The sequence below is a fragment of the Medicago sativa genome, chromosome 5, assembly GCF_051527215.1.
Source record: "Medicago sativa cultivar Bolivia chromosome 5, Bolivia_mono, whole genome shotgun sequence".
In the NCBI taxonomy this organism is placed as follows: Eukaryota; Viridiplantae; Streptophyta; class Magnoliopsida; order Fabales; family Fabaceae; genus Medicago; species Medicago sativa.
In genome coordinates, this window is record NC_140753.1 from 71,954,223 (window position 1) to 71,977,045 (window position 22,823).

Below are 22,823 nucleotides of genomic sequence, written 5' to 3' on the forward strand. Positions count from 1 at the left end.
CTAATTTTAACAGATTAATAATAATTTATTGACTATTTAGTAGTATATTTTTATAATTTATGCATTATAATATGAGTTTTTATTTTAGTGAAAATTGTACTGGGAGAAAATTGTGAAAACAAAATGGATTTTGTTTTTTGAAATAAAAAACAAATGGATTTTGTTTTTTTGAAATAAAATAAAAAAATTGACTATTGTGTGGTGATGTAAATGTGATAATATTCCAAGTAGCAGCTTAGTTTACGGTAATTGGTTTGAAAATGGAAATAAATAACGAAAAAAACGAGATCGAAGCATAACATTGAAGCGTGGTTTAAAGAACGATCATGTCTTTGATTATTTTCACCAATCATCAACTCCTTCACTTCGTCTTCTTTCTTATCATCACTATCACTCCCTCTTCGCTTGCTCAATCACAGCCCAATCAGGTAACTAACTTCCTTGTGTCCGGTATCACACATACATTCAATTAATTAAAACTTTTTTTTTTTGAGTTGACTGTTTATATTTTCAAAGTTTTACAAAAGCTATGGTCTAACTATATTTGAACTGTGGAATTTAGTTTTGTGAAGCTGGAATTGGATACGGAGAGTCCACATGTGGAACATCATCATCCAACAAGTTGTTGATCAAAGGTGGTACTGTTGTCAATGCTCATCATCAACAAATTGCTGATGTTTATGTTGAAGATGGCATCATTGTTGCTGTTAATCCAACTATCACGGTTGGAGATGATGTATATGTCATTGATGCCACTGGCAAGTTTGTTATGCCAGGTTAGACCTTTTTTGACATGTAGCGCAGACAATTCATATTAAAGTTATGTTGTTAGTGGCCGACTCGTTTGACACGGACACATGTGGTCATTTTCTCAAATTATTATCAGTGTTTACGAGTCAGTGTAGGTTTGTGTCCGGTGTCTGTGTAAGTGTTTCATAAGTTTTTCCATACTTTTGGAGATTATACTATCAGAGTGTTTCGCAAGATATTAGGGTGAAAATGTGTTCTTATATTGCGAAGAGAAAAAAAAAAAATCATCCCACATAGGAAAGTTATAAGGTCCGAAATGAGCTTATAAAGAATGGCACCCCTCACCTTACAGGTTGGGTCCGAAAGATGATTTAAGCCCAATATGAAACCTGAGGCTGATATTATACAAGCGACCCAGTCTTAGCTATAATTAAGAATTAAGAAAAAGAATTAAGCATCATATTGCATTTGTGTCTTATTAGAAGCTCTTTTTGCAATTTTCATATATATTGATATACATAGCTGGTGCATTTAATGTGTGTTTTTTGTGTATGAATGTTCCTAAAATACACTATTGTGTGTGTGTGTGTGTGTGTTTAACTCTCACTTGTTGTCTTCTAATCCATTTAGAAGTATTAATTTAAGGACAAAGATAGTAAATGTTTATGTGAAAGAAGCACTAAGGCCAACTTAAGCAAGCCAATCTGAGACATATTGAATGTTTTGAAGAGTTTTGCCATTTGTGTGAAAAGTGAGTGATTTGCTTAATTGAAGTTATATAGTGAACTTGGGTTAAACAAACTAAGGCGGCTCGCATCATTGGTGATGCTCTAACAACTATTCAGTAGTTAACTGCTCAATATCTAGATGTAACTACTTCTGAAATGAAATCACCTTAGTATTGTCACATGTTGTATGTATGAAGTTTAATTTTTTTACTTTCCATCATGATGTCAATTTGATATCATCTATCATCATCTTCAGATTCTGACAAACTCTATGCATCCATCTTTTTGTTTACTAACAGGAGGCATTGATCCTCATACCCATCTAGAGATGGAGTTTATGAGCACTGTGGCGGTGGATGACTTCTTCAGTGGCCAGGCCGCAGCATTGGCTGGTGGGACAACTATGCACATTGACTTCGTTATACCAACTAATGGGAGTTTAACGGCCGGTTTTGAAGCCTATGAAAAGAAGGCAAAGAAGTCTTGCATGGACTATGGTTTCCATATGGCTATTACCAAATGGGATGAAACTGTTTCAAGAGAAATGGAGCTCATGGTCAAGGAGAAAGGTTATAATTTATGTTCTTTTCTGCATTTTTATATTTTTGTTTATTATGAGGTAATAACCCTGTGGAAGGGTTCTAAGGAATTTACTTCAGGCACTATATCTTCATTTTCTAATTGCAGGTATCAATTCTTTTAAGTTTTTCATGGCTTACAAAGGATCTCTTATGATCAGTGATGAGTTGCTTCTAGAAGGATTTAAAAAGTGCAAGTCTCTTGGTGCCTTAGCTATGGTCCACGCAGAAAATGGAGACGCTGTGTATGAAGGGCAAAAGAAAATGATAGAGCTTGGAATAACTGGACCTGAAGGGCATGCTCTATCAAGGCCTGCAGTGGTTAGTCTCAATTTCATTCTTTTTATAAGGAATTTATAAAAGTAAAAGAATTCAAAAGAATAATAGAATTTCATTTCAACTTTTCCACTGTTTTACCACGCCATAGAATACATTATTTTACATCCTCGTTTTTCAACCCTGCCTTTACATCTCTGACAGTCACACTCTTAGTAGCCTTCGGTGCACATACCTGAACCAGAGTTGACTGTTCTTAGCTACTAATGTCTAAATTTGCATACTGGGATAAATCACATTTAGTTGCTATGTGATTAAATTGATTACTTGTTTTGTTTTGTTGTATTCTGTGATTAAAATCTAAATATCTGTTAGTACGATTTATAGAACACCACTTTATTTGACTTGGGTAGCTACATGTGTAGTTGGAAGGCGAGGCAACTGCTCGTGCTATTCGGTTAGCAGATTTTGTAAATACTCCTTTGTATGTGGTTCATGTCATGAGCATTGATGCAATGGAAGAAGTTGCGAAGGCCAGGAAATCAGGTTCTTTACTTTAACCCTTGTAGTGCTATTCTAGATTATGTAGAGAAAGCATAAAATTACAACATATAGCGATAAGGCTAGGTGTCCGTTTGTAGAAAAATTCATACATTTGCACAACAATATTCTTGTCTCTTTAGTGAGAATAAATGTAAAAAGAAGACCTGCGGTACTTAAATTATAATAGCCATGAATAGGTTAACCTGACAACACTTTATAATTCCACTCTTTTGCTATGTCATTATGTTGAATCTACTCTATTATAGAAAAACGTGGGTCTACTCAAATAGTTGAATGCCTTGAACTTAACTATGAATCTGAGACTTAGAGCGTGTTTGCTTAAACTTATGAAAAAATTATTCTATAATGCTGATTTTGTAAATTTTGTTTGCTTTATTACTAAGATAAATGTTGAACATTTACTGTGCACAGTATTAAATTGTGTTTACATATTATGATAGATGTTTCAAATGTTACTTTTGTAGTATTTTAGTCTATGAAGAAATCACGAGTTTACAGATATCTGAGTTCGACAACCTTGGATTAATGTGTTTCAAGAGTGACGTTATATGTTTAAATGATAACTTAATTTTAGTGAGCTCTCCTACTTGTTTATATGTTTCCATCTTGACATTTTAAGTGCTTTTGTTCCCAAATGACCTAGTTTTGGTAGGTGACTTGTTTGTTTTCTTTACTTCAGGACAAAGAGTAATTGGAGAGCCTGTACTGTCTGGGTTAGCCCTTGATGACTCGTGGCTTTGGCATCCTGACTTTGATACTGCAGCAAAGCAAGTGCCTTCACCTATTACATATTTTTCCTTAGTTGTTATTCTTTCGTTGTCTTCAGTTTTAAGAATATATAAGCCATATTTCATTCTCATGTTTCAGGTATGTCATGAGTCCCCCTATTAGGAAACAAGGACATGATAAGGCCCTACAAGCTGCCCTCTCAACAGGAGTTTTACAGGTTCATATTGAGTTAGAGTTAGGTTCAGCAATCATTTAGAGATAGTTTGAACCTGAGAAAGTAGTTAGGATGGTCTCAGCCATAACATGAATCATACTTCCTCTGTCTCATGTTAAGTCCCGTTTAAGCTTATGCACATTTCTTAAGTCACAAGTGTACTCATTTCCATGATAAAATGAGTTTATTTACTATTGTACCCTTGTTAATATAGAAGTTGGTAGAGTAGTTAGATGAGTTGAGAAGTGAGATACAATAAATAAGGGTATATTAGTAAAAAACGATAACTAATGCATTACTGGTATTCTAAAATGACAAATAATAAGAGACAAATAAATATTTCAAATGTGACACTTAGCATGAGATGGATGGAGTAGCACTTTTGAGTTTTGATTATTACTGATTTCTGTATTTTATCTAGACCCTAGCTCAAATTTATTTTCTTTGCTAAGATCGTTCGTTTGACCAAAGGATACATTTTACGAATTTGCAGCTGGTAGGAACTGATCATTGCGTCTTTAATTCCACCCAAAAAGCTTTTGGAATTGACGATTTCCGGAAAATTCCTAACGGTGTCAATGGTGATCACAGTAACCTTAGATATCTGCGGCCTAAATACATTCTGGACGATTTTAAAATGTTTTCTTACTAACGCATTGCAACCTGAAAACTGTAGGTATTGAAGAAAGGATGCGCGTGGTATGGGATATCATGGTGGTAAGATAATATATTTCCACCGTAGCCTTCCCTATCTTGCTAGGTTCGGGTAAAACGGAGGACATGATAACCTTCTAACTGGAATTTATTGGTGTATATCTCACAGGAATCTGGCCAAATATCTGTCACCGACTATGTCCGCTTGACAAGTACTGAATGGTAAGTTTTTCAATCAATCGAAGTAAAATTCGGCATCCTGTTATAGATAGGATTTTGTTTTCATTATTTTGATTTGAAAAAAATGTTTGGCAAATATCCCAAAATTATGTTTTTTTATTTCTACTATCATTTCAGTGCTAGAATCTTCAATATATATCCAAAGAAAGGAGCGATTCTTCCTGGCTCTGATGCAGATATTATAATTCTCAATCCAAATTCAAGTTTTGACATAACTGCAAAGTCACACCACTCTAGAGTGGACACAAATGTCTATGAGGGAAGGAAAGGAAAGGTACTGGTTTAAATATTATCTGATCCGTCTAGGTCTAGGGATTGAAGTTAATTAACTTCCCGATGACTACTTAAAGTGTCTCATTTTTTCTTTCGGGGTTTGATTTTGCGCTTGTACTAGGCCTCCACATTCGTAGTTAGCTTGGTACAAATGGTATATTGTAAAGCAAGAACTTGGATAAAGTCATAATCAATTAAAAGAATTTCATTCATGCAGCTGTGTCTAGTTTTGAATTGGGTGGGGAACATTTGTTTTGCAAATGCTACAACACTATCTTTAATGGCTTAATATTTGACATCTAGAAGTCATTCTAGCCTTAGGCATATTATTAATTTATTATGTTATAATCGATATCTCATTTTGTGGCCTATCAGTGAGAAATAATTCTACCTTTTTTTTTTACCAGCAGAAATAAGTCTATCTATCTAACTATTTGAAGAAAAGTCTTCTATCTCTGTTGATACATGGATGGATTTCACACTTCTAGTTTCCACACATCTATGCAATCTTACACAGGATCTTTACTAGTTATTCTTAAAAATTCACACTGCCTTAGGAATTGCACATAGGCCCTTCACTGCAACAACTTGGGCTAAATGTGGCTTCTTTTCCTAAACAACCTCTTTCTCTCTCACATACATGCATGCGTCCTCACACACATACAGATTTGAGTCTCTCGCCACTCATTACTTAATTTGTTCAGTCTTTGTTCTTTTACCTTGTCAGTTTCCTATGGGTTCATTCAAAATGTGCTAGTATGTATATATTGTTCATTATTTGAAGTTTTGTCATGTGATATCAAGATTGAAAGTTTTTTTTCTTCCGAAATTGTTATTTCAGGGGAAAATTGAAGTGACTATAGCAGGAGGAAGAGTTGTTTGGGAAAATAATGAATTGAAGGTTGTTCCTGGTTCTGGGAGATACATTCAAATGGCACCTTTTAGTTATTTGTTTGATGGAATCGACAAGAAGGATGCCGCTTACCTAAATTCCCTTCAAGCCCCAGTTAAGCGGGCAAAGTCCACTGCTTAATTTCTGTCATCATTGGTTAGGGAGGAAGGGAGATAAAGTATGTAATTCCAGTTGTCTGATCAAATAAAGAATATGTATATTTCATGTACAATGTACTGGCAGTAGTAAAGCATCATGTATATATAATTTAATTTATCATAATATATATATATATATATATATATATATGGGTTATGATAGAAGACACTTTTATGAAGGTGTCTTTTATCAAGTTACTCTATGAGCATTTGCGAAAAGACACCAACTTACTTTTAGGAAGGTGTCCTTTAGCAAAGTTATAACTAAAAAGTGAAAATCACACCTTAAGGTGTGACTTGATAAAAGACACCACCAAAGGGTGGCTTGTAACAAAACCTATATATATATATATATATATATATATATATATATATATATTGTTCGTGCAACATTTTCCATTGATGTACTGTATATTTCTTAGACAGTATCAAAAGCAACTGAAGAAAAGTGACCATAGCTTTTATAAGATATTGTACAATGTGTAATGGTCAAGTTTCCATTGAACTTGTCTCATCTACACAAAAATTTACAAGGCATAGATCCTAGTATATAGCATTATAGCATGCCATTGTTTTGAATATGAAGGAGTTGATATGTTTGTATGGTTCTTATCATATCAAGGCCTAATACAGCAATTAATGTAGGTCAGAATCCTTCTTTTCCCCTGCATGATAATGTTCAACAAATGTATTAGAAGTTGCATTCACTGATTCCCCAGTATTGTCATTTCACTTCATGTCCCTTTTCGAGCGAGCCGTGCATGTTCAGGTTCATAGAAACACCAAAGGAGGTGTAACTCATGTATGGATCGGCAACCATAATTAAATAAAACAAAAAAAAAATACACCTGTAGATAAGAAACATAATGACAGAAGCCGAAATAGACTTCTATGACCTCTGTCTAATCTATGTTATATTTTGCTTTTGACAATAGTACTCCTCCTAGAAATGATCCATGTGCATTGATCAAGGGGGCATGGACCAAATCTAGAAGGAGTACTTTGCTAAAAAAAATGTATTCAAAATTGGAAGTTGAAGCTCCCAGCATAGAATCTCAAGTACAATAAAAAAAATATTCATTCAACTTAAATAACAACTAAAGAAAATGGTCTCACCATGACTACAGGATCTTCTTGAACTTGAGCATTAGCATGAACTTGAGCATTAGCTTGAACTTGAGCAGGAGGAGCACGGCCATGAGCGGGTTGAGCATGATAACCTTGAGGTGGATGTCCTTGCCTGTGATTAATAGCTTTGGCAAGTTCTTCTTCAGTCCCAACGCTGCTACGCTTGACTTCAGTCAGGTCAGTTTTCTGCTGCTTTTTGTTCGCACGAGCTTGAGTAAACACCATCGAATAGTTGGTAGCTCCCATAGTCTTTTGGTCCCACGCTCCGAACTGAGGCACAGATGATTTAGCATGTTTTTTCTGCATAAATAGGATCATACATTGTAATTAGTACTTTTGTTGTTACTCGTTCTTTGACATGTAGTTGGGAAAAGAAAAAAGCAAAGTTTGTTTCGAAATGGAAGCTTCGTCATGAACTTGTATTGGGTTAATGCCCCCTTGATCAAAGCACATTAACCATTTCAAGTTCAATGTTCGAAACTTCCAATTCAAATACAAGATCGTAAAACGCTAATCTCGATTTTCTTGACCTTGTATTGGTTAATGCCCCCCTTTTAATGCACATCAACCAATACAAGCTCAAGGCTCTTATATACTTCTCGACAATATCTATAATATATTGACTACAATATATCAAATGACAATCAATTCTCAACAAGGTCATAAGATGAGCTTGGACACATAACCATTGATTGCTGCATCAAGAGAAACTTTGGTTAGAAGTCAAGAATATAAAAAGGAAAACATTATTTAGAATGTGATTCACCCAATAATCATATGATGTTTCCAGTAACTTGAGAAACACTCAATTGTACAACTTTGAACAATTAATAGGAATCTCTCAAATATCTACCTAAAATAATAAAGCTCGGTAACAATTAATTTAAAACTCTAGCTTATAAGCATGTAGCATTATAAATTTCCATTTCTTGGCCATGTTAAAAGACAATTACAATTTTTTAATCTTTCAGAAGGTTGTAATGTTCTTCCAAAAATTTCTTCAGGAGCAACATTTTATCCCCCCTAAATCATTTTGAACGTACACATCCAGAAAATACACAATTTATATGTCGTCTGAAAGCAGACATTGGAACAAATTATGCTGTCAAAACCATACTTTCGAAACCATATGTGATTTTTTAATACACGCGGGGTCGATAAAGTTGCTCCTTGTCTTTCTATACATTTTATTACATAGGTTTAGGCTTTACCATTCCCTGCTTTTGATCCATGGAGGAATGAAGAGATGAGGGACCTAAGAACAAGAAGCTATACAAATTAAGATGTTACTAATGCTACGTTTTCAAGATATATGACCAATTGAATGGTATCTTGATGTTAGAGTCATGGGGTGTTTAATCATAGAAACTATGATAAAACTATAGACATTTTGTTATGCTTCGTATTTAAATCATACCCTAATCTACAAGGAACGGCTCAACGGGGTTAACGGATTTTTATATGTGTGATTTTGATAAGAGTAAAAGTAAGACACACAAAAAATGTGGTTCTGCATGTTTAGTGTATATATGGTTATTCTATATTGAACAACACACGATTTTGTACCAAAGAAATGTAACTTCTCAATAACAAAATGTAAAACAACTTCCAACAAAAAAAATGTAAAAATAACTTATGCCAGACTAATTTTTTGGCATGTGCCACTTTTAGATATATGTCAGCATTATTTTATATTTATTTACTTTTAAGTCGAATAACTACATAAACTTTTCCTCCCCCTTAAGAAAAACTACAAATTATATATTTATTTGTCTACGATGAAAAACAATAATATTGCATTAAAATAGCCTTGTGCGTTTTTTCTTTTGCAATGAATATTGCTACCAACACAATATCAGGAAAACATCACACTCTCCAAGACACTCATTCATACATATTATATCCCATTGATTGATTTTTAGTCCAAAATTATAGCCCCAAAATATAAAATATATTTGGGGACCATCCTAAAAAAACAATACTTAAATGTTTAATTTTTGTTCCTAATTAAAATTTGAATTCTGCTCTTTACCCAAATGGTTTTGCTCACCCCCAAAGTAAAAGTCCAAAAAGCCCCTACACAACTTAACATGCGCTAGTGTATTTTGAACGTGACTTAAGGAACGATATAACTAGCGCATGTTAACTCACGTTACGCATGTTAAGTTGCGTAGGGGCATTTTGGACTTTTACTTTGGGAGTGAGCAAAACTATTTAGGTAAAGAGCAAAATTCTTAAAATTTATCATGTGATGTTACTAAAAGGAGTTCAAATCCTTACCTTGCAACAACAACATTGTAGCATTGTACATCAAAATACAAAGGCAAACGAGTGAAAGACAAAGTTATAGTGGGAGCTAAAGAGAAAGAAGAAAAAAGATTACAGCGGCAGCTTCATCGACGAGCACGATTCAACTTCATCAAGAATAATGATAGATTGACCAAAAGAGTATAATCTTGAACAATCTAATGAAAATTGAATGATGACAATCTCATCAATGACAATAATAATATACTTGATGTGTCAAATGTTTTTTTTTAAGAAGTTAAATTAGCCCACCTAAATTGACACCGGGGAAATTGAACTTGAGACATCGAGGAGGAGCACACTCCCAGGTCTCAAGTCAATATCACCAGGCCAACCCAAGTGGGCTCTTGATGTGACAAATGTTGATGTAGGCATCAATGACCACTTCATCCTTCCTTTAGATATCTATGATCCTAGAAATAGGGTATTCTTGATGCTAAAAATCAGAGGTATTTTAATTGAAAAATGTCATATTAGGGAATTGAATCTCGCATTTTCTATAGAGAGACAATCTACGTATTTTTCATATTCTTAATTTATTTAATAAATCACAATTTATATGTTCGTTCATCTAAACTCATAGTCAAAATCTAAGTAAAAATCCAAAGTTATAACTACAAATTGTTTCCAATTCGTTTGTTGTTGTGGATCAAGTAATTCCACAAACATAATAGTAGTACTGAATCTCAATTATCAAAAGTATTATTTGATTGGTAAAATTTATAATTTGTGTTTATTTTTATATAATTTCACACGAAAGTTTGATATTCTTTCTTATACTTGAAGTCTAGTAATTTCTCAGATAATTAGACAATGAAAATCATCTCTTTCTCAGATAATTAGACAATGAAAATCATCTCTTTGTGAGTTAAAGTACAACAAAAAATAATCCTTAGATATAAAGGGAGGTTTATTTAACATAGATGTCGTGTAACCATAACAATTGTGTTTAGGATGTTATGAGAATATCATAATTAGACTATATGTTTAAGTGATCATTTAATCTATTATTACGTGTCACTTTTTTAATTATTGCATATTATTTTTGTTTGATGTTTGTATTTTAATTATGTGTTTCTTAATGTTACTATATATGATTATAAGTTTTAAGATGCAATTCACGTGTGGATTGATGATCAGATTAATGTTGTGTTATTTGTTATTGTTTTGTGAGAATGTTGTATTATTGGTTATTGTTTTGTGAGATTATGTGGATTGATGATCAAATTAATGTTGTGTTATTTGTTATTGATTTGTGAGAATGTTGTATTATTTGTTATTGTTTTGTGAGATTATGTGGATTGATGATCAAATTAATGTTATGTTATTTGTTATTGTTTTGTGAGAATGTTGTATTATTATTTGTTATTGTTTTGTGAGATTATGATACGTTAAAATTATATTGAATTATAAAAATCAACTTTCATAATGTAGAAAAAGATTTATAGTAGAAAAAGGTTTTGTGACGGTGGTAATGAAATGAATGAATGAATGAACGAACGAAAGGCTGTGGCTGACTAGGGTTAGGCGAACATTGGTATCTTTGCTTCCTTGGTTTTGCTTTTGTTTGATTTTAAATTGTTTATGGTATCTTGTTCAATCTCAATAAACAAGCATTTTTATGAAGTTGATGAAGAGGTAATTACACTAACGTCCTATGAGGTCTCTTGAACCGACACAAACACCCATTTTAGTTTTGCTGTTATAATGGAAAGGAATTTTTTAGGGTGAAAACAAAAAAAAAAGCAAGGGAGAAGAAAAAAAAATCAATCAATTAAAAGACATCTATTGTTTTGTTATTTTGTGAATAGAGAAACAAATTAAAGCCTACCATATCAATTAATCTAAGCCATTAATCAATATTGAAATTAAAGGTTAAGATTTGGAGTAAGTTAAAACACTTACTCTTGAAGTCAACATATCCCCCCTCATATATATATATATATATATATATATATATATATATATATATATATATATATATATATATATATAGAGAGAGAGAGAGTCAGGATCCATTGACACCAGGTGTCAACGAATTCGTTGACACCAAATATTAATCGTTGATTTCTTTTGATCCAAAGGCTTTTGTTTGTTCATTTAAAAATACCATGTGACCACTCTCATGTGATTACCGTCCCAATTCTCTATTGCTTTCTCTGCTATTTTTATGACATGAATATGTGCAATTGACATGTTTATGATTATGTCATATTTCGTTTTCAGTATCAGAAATTAACAACAACCATGATTCATGATTCACTATCTATTGTTTCTAATTTATTCATAAACTCAATTCCCACACCTTTAATTTATTCATAAACTCAACAGAAGAAATTAACAACCATGATTCACGATTCACTATCTATTGTTTCTAATTTATTCATAAACTCAATTCCCACACCTTTAATTTCGTTTTTGTTTCGATTTCATAAATTAAACTTTGCATACATTTTTTGTTAGGATTTGCTATCCATATAAGTAATTAACAAAGGGGAGTGAAGATTGGAGATTGAGAACGAATTCCCACACCTTTAATTTATTCACGACTGGATCTAATGGAAAGAAAACAAAGCTTTTCTAATGGAGTTTTAGTAAATTTGTTAAAAAAAATCCAGCGTGTATGGTAAAATAGCTAGACACGGAGCTCATTTGGAGAACTATTAATAGCCTTTGATTAAAAAAAATAGAGGGTTTAGATTTGGTGTCAACGAATCCGTTGACACCTGGTGTCAACGGATCCTGACTCATATATATATATATATATATATATATATATATATATATATATATATATATATATTCAACTAGGAGTAGTTTATGTCACTAAACTCAATTCACATACAGGTTGAGTGAAAATTGAATTCCCAACAGGGTGAGGAGTACACAACATTAAATAATTTGATTTTGATTTTGATTGATTGTTACATTCATGGGAAAGAAACAGAAAGGATGAGAATTTTTTTTTATCAAAATCAGAAAATTGGAAATGAAAATTGAAAGCAATCACATCACAAAAACGAAGCAGATTGTTCATTTGAGAAAGCTAACGGTGTGAGTTTCTCGATCATACGTGAAAAGTTGTTGCAAATAAATCAAGGAAATTCTAAATCTTGCCAATTATCAAAGGAAGAAAAAATCAACGGGAGATGGTGAACATAGAATGAGGAAGAGGAGAACTAACCTGCAGTGTAAAATAGATATGATTTGACAAGGAGCTAATTCCTCATCAGCGGCTTTCCTAACTTTAATGATATGTTCCCTAAGTTGTTTTGCAGTTTTCTTGTCGTCTTCTGGAGGAAAAAAACACTTGCTATCTTCCATTAAGATTGAAAAGGGGCGGCGACGATGAGTGCATGGTGGTGGTGGGTTTGTGACGGTGGTAATGAAATGAATTAATGAACGAACGAAAGGCTGCGGCTGTCTAAGGTTAGGCGAACATTGCTTTTTAGACCCCCCTATATATATTTTGGCAATTTCTTAATGATTTGCCCAACCACTCCTATGTTGAAAATATTATTATTAGTCAAAAGATAAAAGATACATAATGAATTAACAAAATAAGAGTGAGAGAAAATAAAATTAACTTACTTGAAACCGAGAGAACTCGACATCAAGAGTAACTTGGGCATTAGAGAAAGGAACTCTACAATTTTCAAGACATTCCTGTAACTTGTAAATATTGGATTTATTGACCTCACTGTCAAAGCATTTCGATGAGCATTTGGAAAGCGCTCTATGCAACCATTCAAACAAACAACCAATTGATAAGGCATTTTGGATGAGGAAAAAGAATCAAATATATATATATATGGTAGGCTTTAATTCGATTCTCTATTGTAGTCAACACTTAACACCACAAAATAACAAAACAATAAATATCTTTTGATTGATTGAATTTTTTTTTCTTCTCCTTTGTTTTTTTATTTTTATTTTCACGCTAAAAGGAATGGTAAAAAGGTTTAAAGCAAAACTTAAAAACCTTTTCATGGCAAAAATGTTTATCATCAGAAATATACCCTTTTTACGATGTTGGAATTTTTACGAATTTATCAACAACAAAAATGTTTATGAACAAATATACCCTTTTTAAGATGTTGGAATTTTTACGAATTTGTTTTTGAATTTTTAGCTCTTGTTATGTTATGTTGGATTCACATCTTCCTAGCATTTTCTAATCTACTCTGGTTTTAATGGTCATTTCAAAGTGGCATCGTGAACAGATTCAATATGCATGTGAATTATGTGCAACACATCACTACTACATTCCTAGCATCTTTGCTTCTTTGGTTTTGCTTTTGTTTGATTTTAAATTGTTTATGGTATCTTGTTCAATCTCAATAAACAAACATTTTTATAAATTTTAAATTGTTTATGGTATCTTGTTCAATCTCAATAAACAAGCATTTTTATAAAGTTGATGAAGAGGTAATTACACTGACGTCCTATATATATATGTGTGTGTGTGGAAAACAATCTTAAATCATCGATTGATGGGATGTAGAAATAGATTAATAAGATAAATATGAAAAAGTAATTCGAATAATAAAATTTATGGTAAGAGAAATTAATTAATAGTATTAGAAATATAGATTAATGATTTGTCAGTAAATTATAGCTAATAATTTAGTACAACTGTTTGGGTGGATGAATATGTAGAGATTAATTTATAGAGTATTGCAGATCAATTTATAGTGGTAAAAGTTAGGTATTTATTTAAGTATTGTAGAAATTAGTTTTTAGAATATTGAAAATTGATTTTTAAGTGAGAAAAATCTAATAAATCTTAGTAATTAATGAGTGATTTATAATTATGAGTGATAAAGTTTAATTAAACATCAATCATAGTTAATAATAAAGTAATTAAAGATAATGTTTGATAATGTTTTATGATGGGTATTGTTTTAATATGATATATGTGCACTATATTGTGTTTATTTATGTCATATCATATTGATGACAACATTAAACTGTTATGACATTTTGAAATGTGAGCTTTCTACTATAACTTACAACTGTGGATAAGCTACTTCAAAATTAAACCGAAAAAACGTTTGGAATCAGAGCAACGTATCAAGTATAAAAACTAAAATCAAGACAAAACTATTAACAAGATGCAAAAAAGACAAACTAATTAAGAAACATTAATGTAATTTACTCTCACTTACTAAATAAAGTAACAGGACAAAGAAAATTTATCTTGTTTGCAAGATTGGAGCGTTCCTTAATGCTATTATTCATTGCCTTGTCACAACAAAATACCATCTTAGCCCTAAACTTCGTTTGGTCGTATGAATTTTGACAATTTTTGAAGGATTTACCCAACTTCTCTTGTGTTAAAAACAATAAATATTGAATGGACGGACAAAATAAGAGTGAGAGATAACTCAACATTAAGAGTAAGAAATGCTACAAGTTTTAAGACATTCATGTAACTTCTAAAATCAATTTAAATTTATGTCACTCTCAAAGTATTTGGATGAGCATTGAATGGACAAAATAAGAGTGAGAGATAACTCAACATTAAGAGTAAGGAATGCTACAAGTTTTAAGACATTCCTGTAACTTCTCAAAATCAATTTAAATTTATGTCACTCTCAAAGTATTTGGATGAGCATTTGCATAACCCTTTATGCATCCATTCAAGCAAACAATTTCTTTTATTAAAACAAATCAAAAAGCTCACTTCAATACAACATGACAGTAAGGAAAGCAAATTAAAACTGTAAAATGAACATTAAGAAGATTTTTATATTACATGTATAAAATTCATTAAAAATTTATTATAATACTAAAATGTCCTTGACAGGTGACACCCAAAGAATCATATATTTAAATTCTCAAAATTAGAAAATTGAAATCAATCACTAACACCAAGTCGAATTGTTCATTTGAGTTAAGACCAATTTCTTTTTACATTGATATGTATATGTTGCCCGAGTCTTTTGACAATTTTTTCGTTGAGAGGAAAAATGAAATTTAATAGAGCTAAGACGATTAGTTCATCTTCTGCAACTTTTCTCACTTTGACTATATGTTCCTTAAGTCTTTTAGCAGTTTTTTCATCTTTTGACGAAAAGAAACAATTGTCGTCCATAAAGATTTTACAGTTAGTATAGAAGTATCATGGTGGTGAGTTTTATAGTTTAAATGTTACGACGTAAATGAATGAAGAGGCGGCTGAAAATATTGTAGGCTTATGCAAGAGATTAATGGACTTGAGCCCTATTTTATATTTTTCACTTGAACAAACTTGGTTTCTGAATCTGACATACAAATCATTTGTATGCTTGACGATTTTTTTTTTCATGTGGCATTAAATCACGATGGTTACCCTTGTACATCTGAGCATATTTGCCAATCGAGAATATAAGATTCTTCATATTCAAATACCAATATACTGCTTCGATGTCTGTTCTTGATGTTACCACACCTATAGATCCGGTTATCGTTTGAGATTCAACAACAATTGCAGTTGCACCCAATGATAGAACATACGCTCCGCTTGCTGCAAAATCCGACATTGAAATAACCACCGGTTTTATAGATGCCAGTACTTTTACCTTTCGCCGCATTAGATCCGAAGCAAGAGAATCTCCCCCTGGACAATCAATTCTAACAACCACTGCTCTGATTTCAGTTGAGTTAGCAGCACTTCGGACCAACTGAATGAAATCATGAGTATAGATACCCTTCCCCCATGAAATCTTATTTAATCTATTTTTTATGGTGAATATATGATACAATGTCTGTTGAATTATGTTCACGGAAAAAATTAATCTAATTAATAAAAAAATATTATCTATATTCTTAAAAAAAGTGACATATTACATATAATTCTAACATTTTTTAAAATATTAACATAAAATTGATACAACAAACTGCTATACCTTTTAGATGAAATTAACTTATACAAGATCATATTCAAACTTTATTTCGTAATAATACCATGTAAAAAATTGTTACAAAAAGCTACTATGTTTAAATTTAAAAAGTTAGAGAATCTACTAACAATATACAAAAATTGTACTGCAGCAAATTCCCGTAATTGTCCTTTCTTAAATTTATAATCACCTTAATTTTACGTGTCTAGTGGTAATTTTACAAAATATAAAACCAATTTATTTACTCTTTCTTCTCCTTATTATCTATTTATTCTCATATATTGTAATTTCTTAATTTCACTAATTTACGTAAAAAAATCAATAAAAACACTACATTAATGTAGATATTTTATTTTTTAGATAAAAACACACAAAATATGCAACAGGTGCGGCCAAACATTGAGCGGTATTTTGCTTATAAAATAAAATTTTATTTATTTGAAACGCTACAATGATGTTTATATTTTGAAAATAATAATAAGTTTAAAATGTTTTATCATATCGATTTTTTCATACATGTATATAAAATTTGTTTTTGTTGATATAAACATTTAAAATCTGCAACGGGAGTGGTACAAACATTGAACGGTGTTTTGCAACTTATAATTTTTAATTCAATTTTTCCCATGGTATCTTAATTGAAAGAAGAAAAAAAAAACTCTACCTTACAAAACACTATAAACTCAACCCGCTGACATATTTGTTATTAGTTATAAGTTTGTGTGATATTGTTATCAACTAATTAGTTATTTGTTATTTTTACCAAATAGATCTTTAATCACATTTTCTATAAGTTTATGATCTTAATTATCTTTTCATTTGCAAGATTAGAACTCAAGATCTTACTAAAAAAGATCAAGTTTAATATTGTTAGAATAACAAATTTGAATATTAAGTAAGAAGATAAACACACAAGAACACAATGACCAATCAATTTTTCTTATGTTTTCGACATAAGAGTAAATGTTGTACTCTTCTACTATGTCATGTATTAAGGTTACTTTGACTGCAATTGAGTTTACAAGTTTATTCTTAAACATTATATCTTCTCATCTATCTGGACATATGGATCATACTCAATAAACACTGCAATCAAACCAACATAATATTTAAGGCTTTTCTTGAAGAACTCATCAAATTCCAACAATTACTAGAGTACCCATTGTAGGCATTTCATATAATTGATGCAAATAGAGAGGGGAGGATCATGTTTCTACTCTTTTGACGTCTCGAGAGTGAAGAGTTTTTAGCATGCGAAAGCAACCATTTTTAACACAACTTCATTACTCATACTCTTGTTTAATTATATATATCATCAGAGAATACAAATATTTAACTTGAGATCGGACCACAACCAAACAGGAATGGGATTACTGTTGAAAAATTGATCACAATTAAGAAACATGCTTTGAAATTATCAAGAAAGTATCAATTCAACAAAGTATCAATTTATATTAAAATTATGAGAAGAGTTTAACAATTACAATTTACAAACTCTAATAACATAAAAAAGGTACGTAGAAATTTTGTTGATTACTTGCATGATCATGAGAGAAATCTAACAATTACAATTTATAAACATCAATGAACGACAATATCTCATTATACATACCATATTTTTAATCATCGAGTCACATACGGATATTGGAAGAGATTAGCTATAAATGTATAAGAAGGGAATCTATAAATGTAGACCGACTAATGTTATATCAATTCTCAAGACATGAATATATTAGGACCCAATGAAAGTAATTTTGATATTTTGAGATGCATGCAAGCAATTGGAGGTGTTAAATAGCAAGTCTCACTAGAATCTTTCTCAAAGCCCAACCCAAAAATATCTATATAAACAAAACCTCACCACATAGAAAAAGAAAAAGAAAAAGAAAATTCTTTCTCACTTTCCAGAAACCTCTTACTCTCTCTCCTTCACTTTCTCGCCGGCGATGACAACAATCAGTCTCCGGAAGGGAAACACCCGTCTTCCACCGGAAGTAAACCGCGTACTGTACGTCCGCAACCTTCCCTTCAACATCACCAGCGAAGAAATGTACGATATCTTCGGCAAATACGGCGCAATTCGTCAGATCCGAATCGGAACAAACAAAGACACTCGCGGCACAGCATTCGTCGTTTACGAAGATATCTACGATGCCAAAACCGCCGTTGATCATCTCTCTGGGTTCAATGTTGCTAATCGGTATCTGATTGTGCTTTATTATCAGCAAGCGAAGATGAGTAAGAAGTTTGATCAGAAGAAGAAGGAGGATGAGATTGCTAGGATGCAGGAGAAGTACGGTGTTTCTACCAAAGACAACAAGTAATTGATGATGATATGTAAGTGATTTTTATGAAATTAGGGTTCTTCGGTGTTTTAGGGTTTTTAAGAAATTAACGCTTCATTTTGTATTGAGATAAATCGTGATTATTGTTACTTTACTACTGAACAGTTGAATTTGTCACTATAGATGATTTGGTTTGAGATTAAGGGTTTTTTGGATTGAATTATTTAAGATTATAACTGATGCAAACAACTTATTTGCGCTATTCTTTAGGATAGCTTGTGAAAACATCTTATTGCTTATGTGCATGTTTGATTGATTTATTTGAGCTTATCTAATGAATAAGTACTTATAACACTGTTTGGGAGAATTTATGAAAACAAGTTAAACTATGTTCGGTTTGGAAATTAAGGGTTTTCGAGAAATTCAGTGTGTAAAATAATGGATGGATACTTGATTTGATATTGAATAGTGTTATAGTTATATATTAAGATAGTTCATGATGCATGTTACTTTTTCTGCTGTGCTGTTGAATTGGCCACTAAAACTTGATTTGGTTTGAGATTAAGGGTTCTGGATTGAATAATTTGAGTTTATGTACGAACATAGAACTTATGAAAACAATTTTGGGTTTGTTTTGATTTGTTTATTTGAGTTTTTCCACTGTCATAAGTTTGATGAGACTGTTTGGATAGAACTAATGAAACCAACTTATGACATGCTCATAAGATTGTTTCAGGTTATTTTCACAAGTTCTTCAAGTAGCTTATGAAAATAGTTGATAGCCTATACTAAAACGATTTAACCATATTTTATCTTTTGTAATAGAAATAGTTTATAGATAACCGCTTATCATGATGAGTGCTTGTGCTATAAAAGTGTGCAAATAAGTTATTTATCCAAATAGGGCCTTATATCCATTAACTCTCCAGGATAGCTTCTGAAAACTACTTATAGCTTTTATACAAAAAACTCTAGACTTTATTTTTCTTGTTAAAGAAATAACTTATACATAAACACTTCTATGACAAGCGCGCACATATGGTACTTATAGCTTCTGAAAACAACTTATAGCTTATATACAAAAAACTTTGACTTCATTTTTATTTTGTTAAAGTAATAACTTATACATAAGCACTTATATGACAAGCGCGCACATATGCTACTAGCTCTTAATTAAGTTGTTTATCCAAACAAGGTCTAAGTGATTATTTGATTTATAGAGACGTCTGTGTTTGTTGCTTGATTATAAAAAGATGATGTGTTTTGTTGGTTGTACTAAGACGCTTGTGGCTAATTCTTCTCCTCTTAGATTGAGTAGATCGATAAGGGTGTGCGTAAAATATAACAATTACAAAAGGAACTGGGAATTGTAGCTTTTGAAAATTCAGGCTTCTTTAGTTTTCAATGCTGATTAGCAATATCATATTGATCAGATCATTTGCAACCAAAAGGTTTAAAGTGTTGTAAATAGCATGTTATAGACATTAAGCAGAGCGGCCCCTGGTCAATATAGGACATGCAGTAGTGGAACAGTTAAGTTTAGTTGCCGTGGTTGTGCTGCGCCCGAACCTCTCAGTTTAAGGAAGTAGTGTAACAGTGTAGTTTGAGCCCTTATAATTTAAGCGTTATAGCTTCTTGGTTTATTTTTAGATTTTGTCATTTAAAACATTAGAACAGTGTTTGGGTTTTTCCTCTATCAATCTGTCTTACTAGTTACCTCTGCTGTCATATTACAGTCACAGCTCGAAATCCACTGTTGAATGCTGATACACCGCAGAACTAATTCAAGAATAGAAGTTTATGTGATGTTTTAGTTATGAATTGCATCAATTGGTTTAATTTTGCTAGCCAACTATTTGTATAAAGTAATGAATTGAACATGGATTTGGCAAAGTGAGCTATTTGTATCATGTAATGAATTGTAAATGGTTTCTGTCGAAATCAAAGAGAAACTAAGTTATTTGACAAAAAATCGAAGATATTCTTAGATATTTCATATATCCTAACAATTTTGAGTTGTGTGATACATGCATGAACCATCTTTGAATGAATTGAGTGACTCAATAGTGTATACTTTTCTTTTGCCAATTGTCATTAAAGAATTGCAGTGAAATAATATATTCCATTGCTAGATTGAAAGGGGTTGAATGAGTGTTATTTGATTTTTTTTTTTTCTCTCTTTTTGGCTGTTTCAATCTTCTGAAGCAGCAGGAACTTCTCATACTGTATGTACCTTATTCCACTACTATTTAGTTTTCATTCTTCTAAAATAGACCCTTCATCACAGTTCACACAGACAATCACCATATCATTGCCTTCATTTTGTTTGAACCGGACAAGGGGAGGATGAAAAGGGTGGGATGGTGGTTGGGGATATGATAAACTTTGATTTTGCATATTTGACCCTTATTTTTCAATTTTCATAGTTGACCAAAAAAATTCAAAATTAATTTTAGTAGTCCAAAAAAATAACAATGAAATTATTTATTACTTTATTACTATATCCAAACAAAAATATTTAAAAATGAAAGCAATTCAATTAAATCATTTGAATTGCTTAGAACTTTAATTTCTCTAAAATTTTCAATTACCTCCAAATGTGTCTGAGTCATTGGTAGAAAAAAAAATTGTTTCAGTGAATTGATTAAGTGAAACTGATTTTGACTAAAAGTGAATTGAAGGTTATTTATTTTCATTTTTGAAAGAAAAATGTTATGTTATGTTACATTCATGTAAAAGTGGATTAATTTTAGAATAAAAACTCCAATTTCTAGCTTCAAACAATTTTGGAAACTATTAATTAACTCTACACAAGAACAACCAAACACGTCAAAATCAATACCACACCTTGAAAATCAATTTTGGCTCCTCCAGTTGTGGAATCAAACATACAATTATTTATATGATAAGAGCTTAACTAAATTGTTTATCCAAACAAGGTCCAAGTGATATTCAATTTTTAGAGAACAAATGTGATTTTTCCTGCTTGAGATGTTTCATTAGGTTTTCTTGATGTTAATTCCTCCACCAAGGATAATCCAGTAGTCTCTTGGACATGTGTGCAGTGTGTTTGTTGCTTGATCAAAACAGATCTGTGTGTTTGTAGTGTAAAGCCCTTACAAGTATTTTAAGACTTTTGTAATTTAAAACACTAGAACAGTGTTTGGTTTCTCCTCTCTCAATCTGTCTCACTCCTGCTGTCATTTTGCAGTCACACAACTGAAAATCCACTGTTGAATATTGATACAATGCAGAGTTGAGTATTTTCAAGACTACAAGAAAGTTTACACGATGTATTAGTCAGGAATTGTCTCAGGTCAATTTGGCAAGTCAGCTATTTGTATTGAGTAATGAATTGGACATGGATTTGGCAAAGTGAGCTGTTTGTATCATGTAATGAATTGTAAATGGTTTCTGGTGGAATACATAAGAGATAATCTAAGTTTGACAAATCATCAAAGATATTATTAGTTGTTTGATATATTCCAACAATTTATTGTGATGCATGAATCATCTTTGATATGAACTAAGTGACTCAATAGTGCATTATTTTTTGCCAATTGTCATTTGGCATAATATTCAATTGTCAAATGAAAAGGGATTGAAGAAGTGTTACTTCAAGTACCCATTTGATTATGCTTTGGTTTGTTTCATTCATTGAAGCAGGAACTTCACATACATGCACCTTATTCGAAGACAATTTTGTTTTCGTTCTTCGAAAATAGACCCTTCACAACGGCACTTAGTGTGTTGAGATGCGGATTCGAATATGCAGTTTGCCACTAAACTCTTAAGAACCAAAAAACTTTTAAGAAAAATATATTCTTCTAATTTCAATTTTTTGTTTTTATATATGAATGTTTATGGTAGTAGTACTCCTTGCAATCAAAGTTATTGGGGCAGCCTTTATGATGAAAGATTGGACAAAGCAAGGAGCTTTGTGAATGTGGGGATAATAACAAGATTGTATATAGCTTCCTGTCTTGTGTTTTAATGCATTGTGAGAAGGACAAAGATCATGTTACAGAACAAGCATAATGTGGCTCTCGTGAATACTTCCACTGTCTTAAACATACACAAGCTTCCTATAAGATTTGATAAATAAGTTACATGACACAATTTTATACCTTTTTTTTATTAATCTGTGTAATCTTGCACGAAAT

General features: G+C 31.7%; 3 protein-coding genes across 6 annotated transcripts; 2 read left to right on the plus strand and 1 right to left on the minus strand.

The window, feature by feature from the left end:
• Nucleotides 1-296: 296 nt before the first annotated feature.
• Nucleotides 297-6,180, plus strand: PYD2 (pyrimidine 2). The gene is made up of 12 exons (XM_085709640.1): nt 297-428; nt 563-776; nt 1,778-2,047; nt 2,166-2,377; nt 2,758-2,878; nt 3,576-3,663; nt 3,764-3,842; nt 4,333-4,420; nt 4,516-4,556; nt 4,663-4,715; nt 4,851-5,007; nt 5,848-6,180. The coding sequence occupies exons 1-12, from the start codon at nt 327-329 to the stop codon at nt 6,037-6,039; spliced, it is 1,617 nt and encodes a 538-aa protein (XP_085565766.1). The 5' UTR covers nt 297-326; the 3' UTR covers nt 6,040-6,180.
• Nucleotides 6,181-6,495: 315 nt separating this feature from the next.
• Nucleotides 6,496-8,560, minus strand: LOC146924679 (uncharacterized). The gene is made up of 3 exons (XM_085709644.1): nt 8,396-8,560; nt 7,173-7,484; nt 6,496-6,721 (listed from the first exon to the last, which is right to left on the minus strand). Exons 1-3 carry the CDS (start codon nt 8,414-8,416, stop codon nt 6,674-6,676), a joined length of 381 nt encoding a protein of 126 aa, XP_085565770.1. The 5' UTR covers nt 8,417-8,560; the 3' UTR covers nt 6,496-6,673.
• A 9,686-nt stretch (nt 8,561-18,246) lies between these two features.
• Nucleotides 18,247-22,141, plus strand: LOC146924680 (RNA-binding (RRM/RBD/RNP motifs) family protein). Of its 4 annotated transcripts, none has more exons than XM_085709633.1 (2): nt 18,247-18,712; nt 20,403-20,686. In XM_085709633.1, exon 1 carries the CDS (start codon nt 18,322-18,324, stop codon nt 18,697-18,699), a length of 378 nt encoding a protein of 125 aa, XP_085565759.1. In that variant the 5' UTR covers nt 18,247-18,321; the 3' UTR covers nt 18,700-18,712; nt 20,403-20,686. The 4 variants fall into 4 exon arrangements, with proteins under 4 accessions (XP_085565759.1, XP_085565758.1, XP_085565757.1 ...); XM_085709632.1 differs by lacking the exon at nt 20,403-20,686 and adding an exon at nt 21,915-22,141 and having other exon boundaries at nt 18,248-18,712; XM_085709631.1 differs by having other exon boundaries at nt 18,248-18,712; nt 20,397-20,686.
• The last annotated feature ends 682 nt before the right edge of the window (nt 22,142-22,823 follow it).

Coding starts and splice junctions, on each gene's coding strand:
- PYD2 (XM_085709640.1), top strand. CDS start 327: ATGTCTTTGATTATTTTCACCAATCATCAACTCCTTCACTTCGTCTTC. Junction 429..562: donor CTCAATCACAGCCCAATCAG/GTAACTAACTTC, acceptor TGTGGAATTTAG/TTTTGTGAAGCTGGAATTGG. Junction 3,843..4,332: donor TCTCAACAGGAGTTTTACAG/GTTCATATTGAG, acceptor ACGAATTTGCAG/CTGGTAGGAACTGATCATTG.
- LOC146924680 (XM_085709633.1), top strand. CDS start 18,322: ATGACAACAATCAGTCTCCGGAAGGGAAACACCCGTCTTCCACCGGAA.
- LOC146924679 (XM_085709644.1), bottom strand. CDS start 8,416: ATGGATCAAAAGCAGGGAATG. Junction 7,485..8,395: donor TGGATCAAAAGCAGGGAATG/GTAAAGCCTAAA, acceptor CTATTTATGCAG/AAAAAACATGCTAAATCATC. Junction 6,722..7,172: donor AAGAAGATCCTGTAGTCATG/GTGAGACCATTT, acceptor ATTATCATGCAG/GGGAAAAGAAGGATTCTGAC.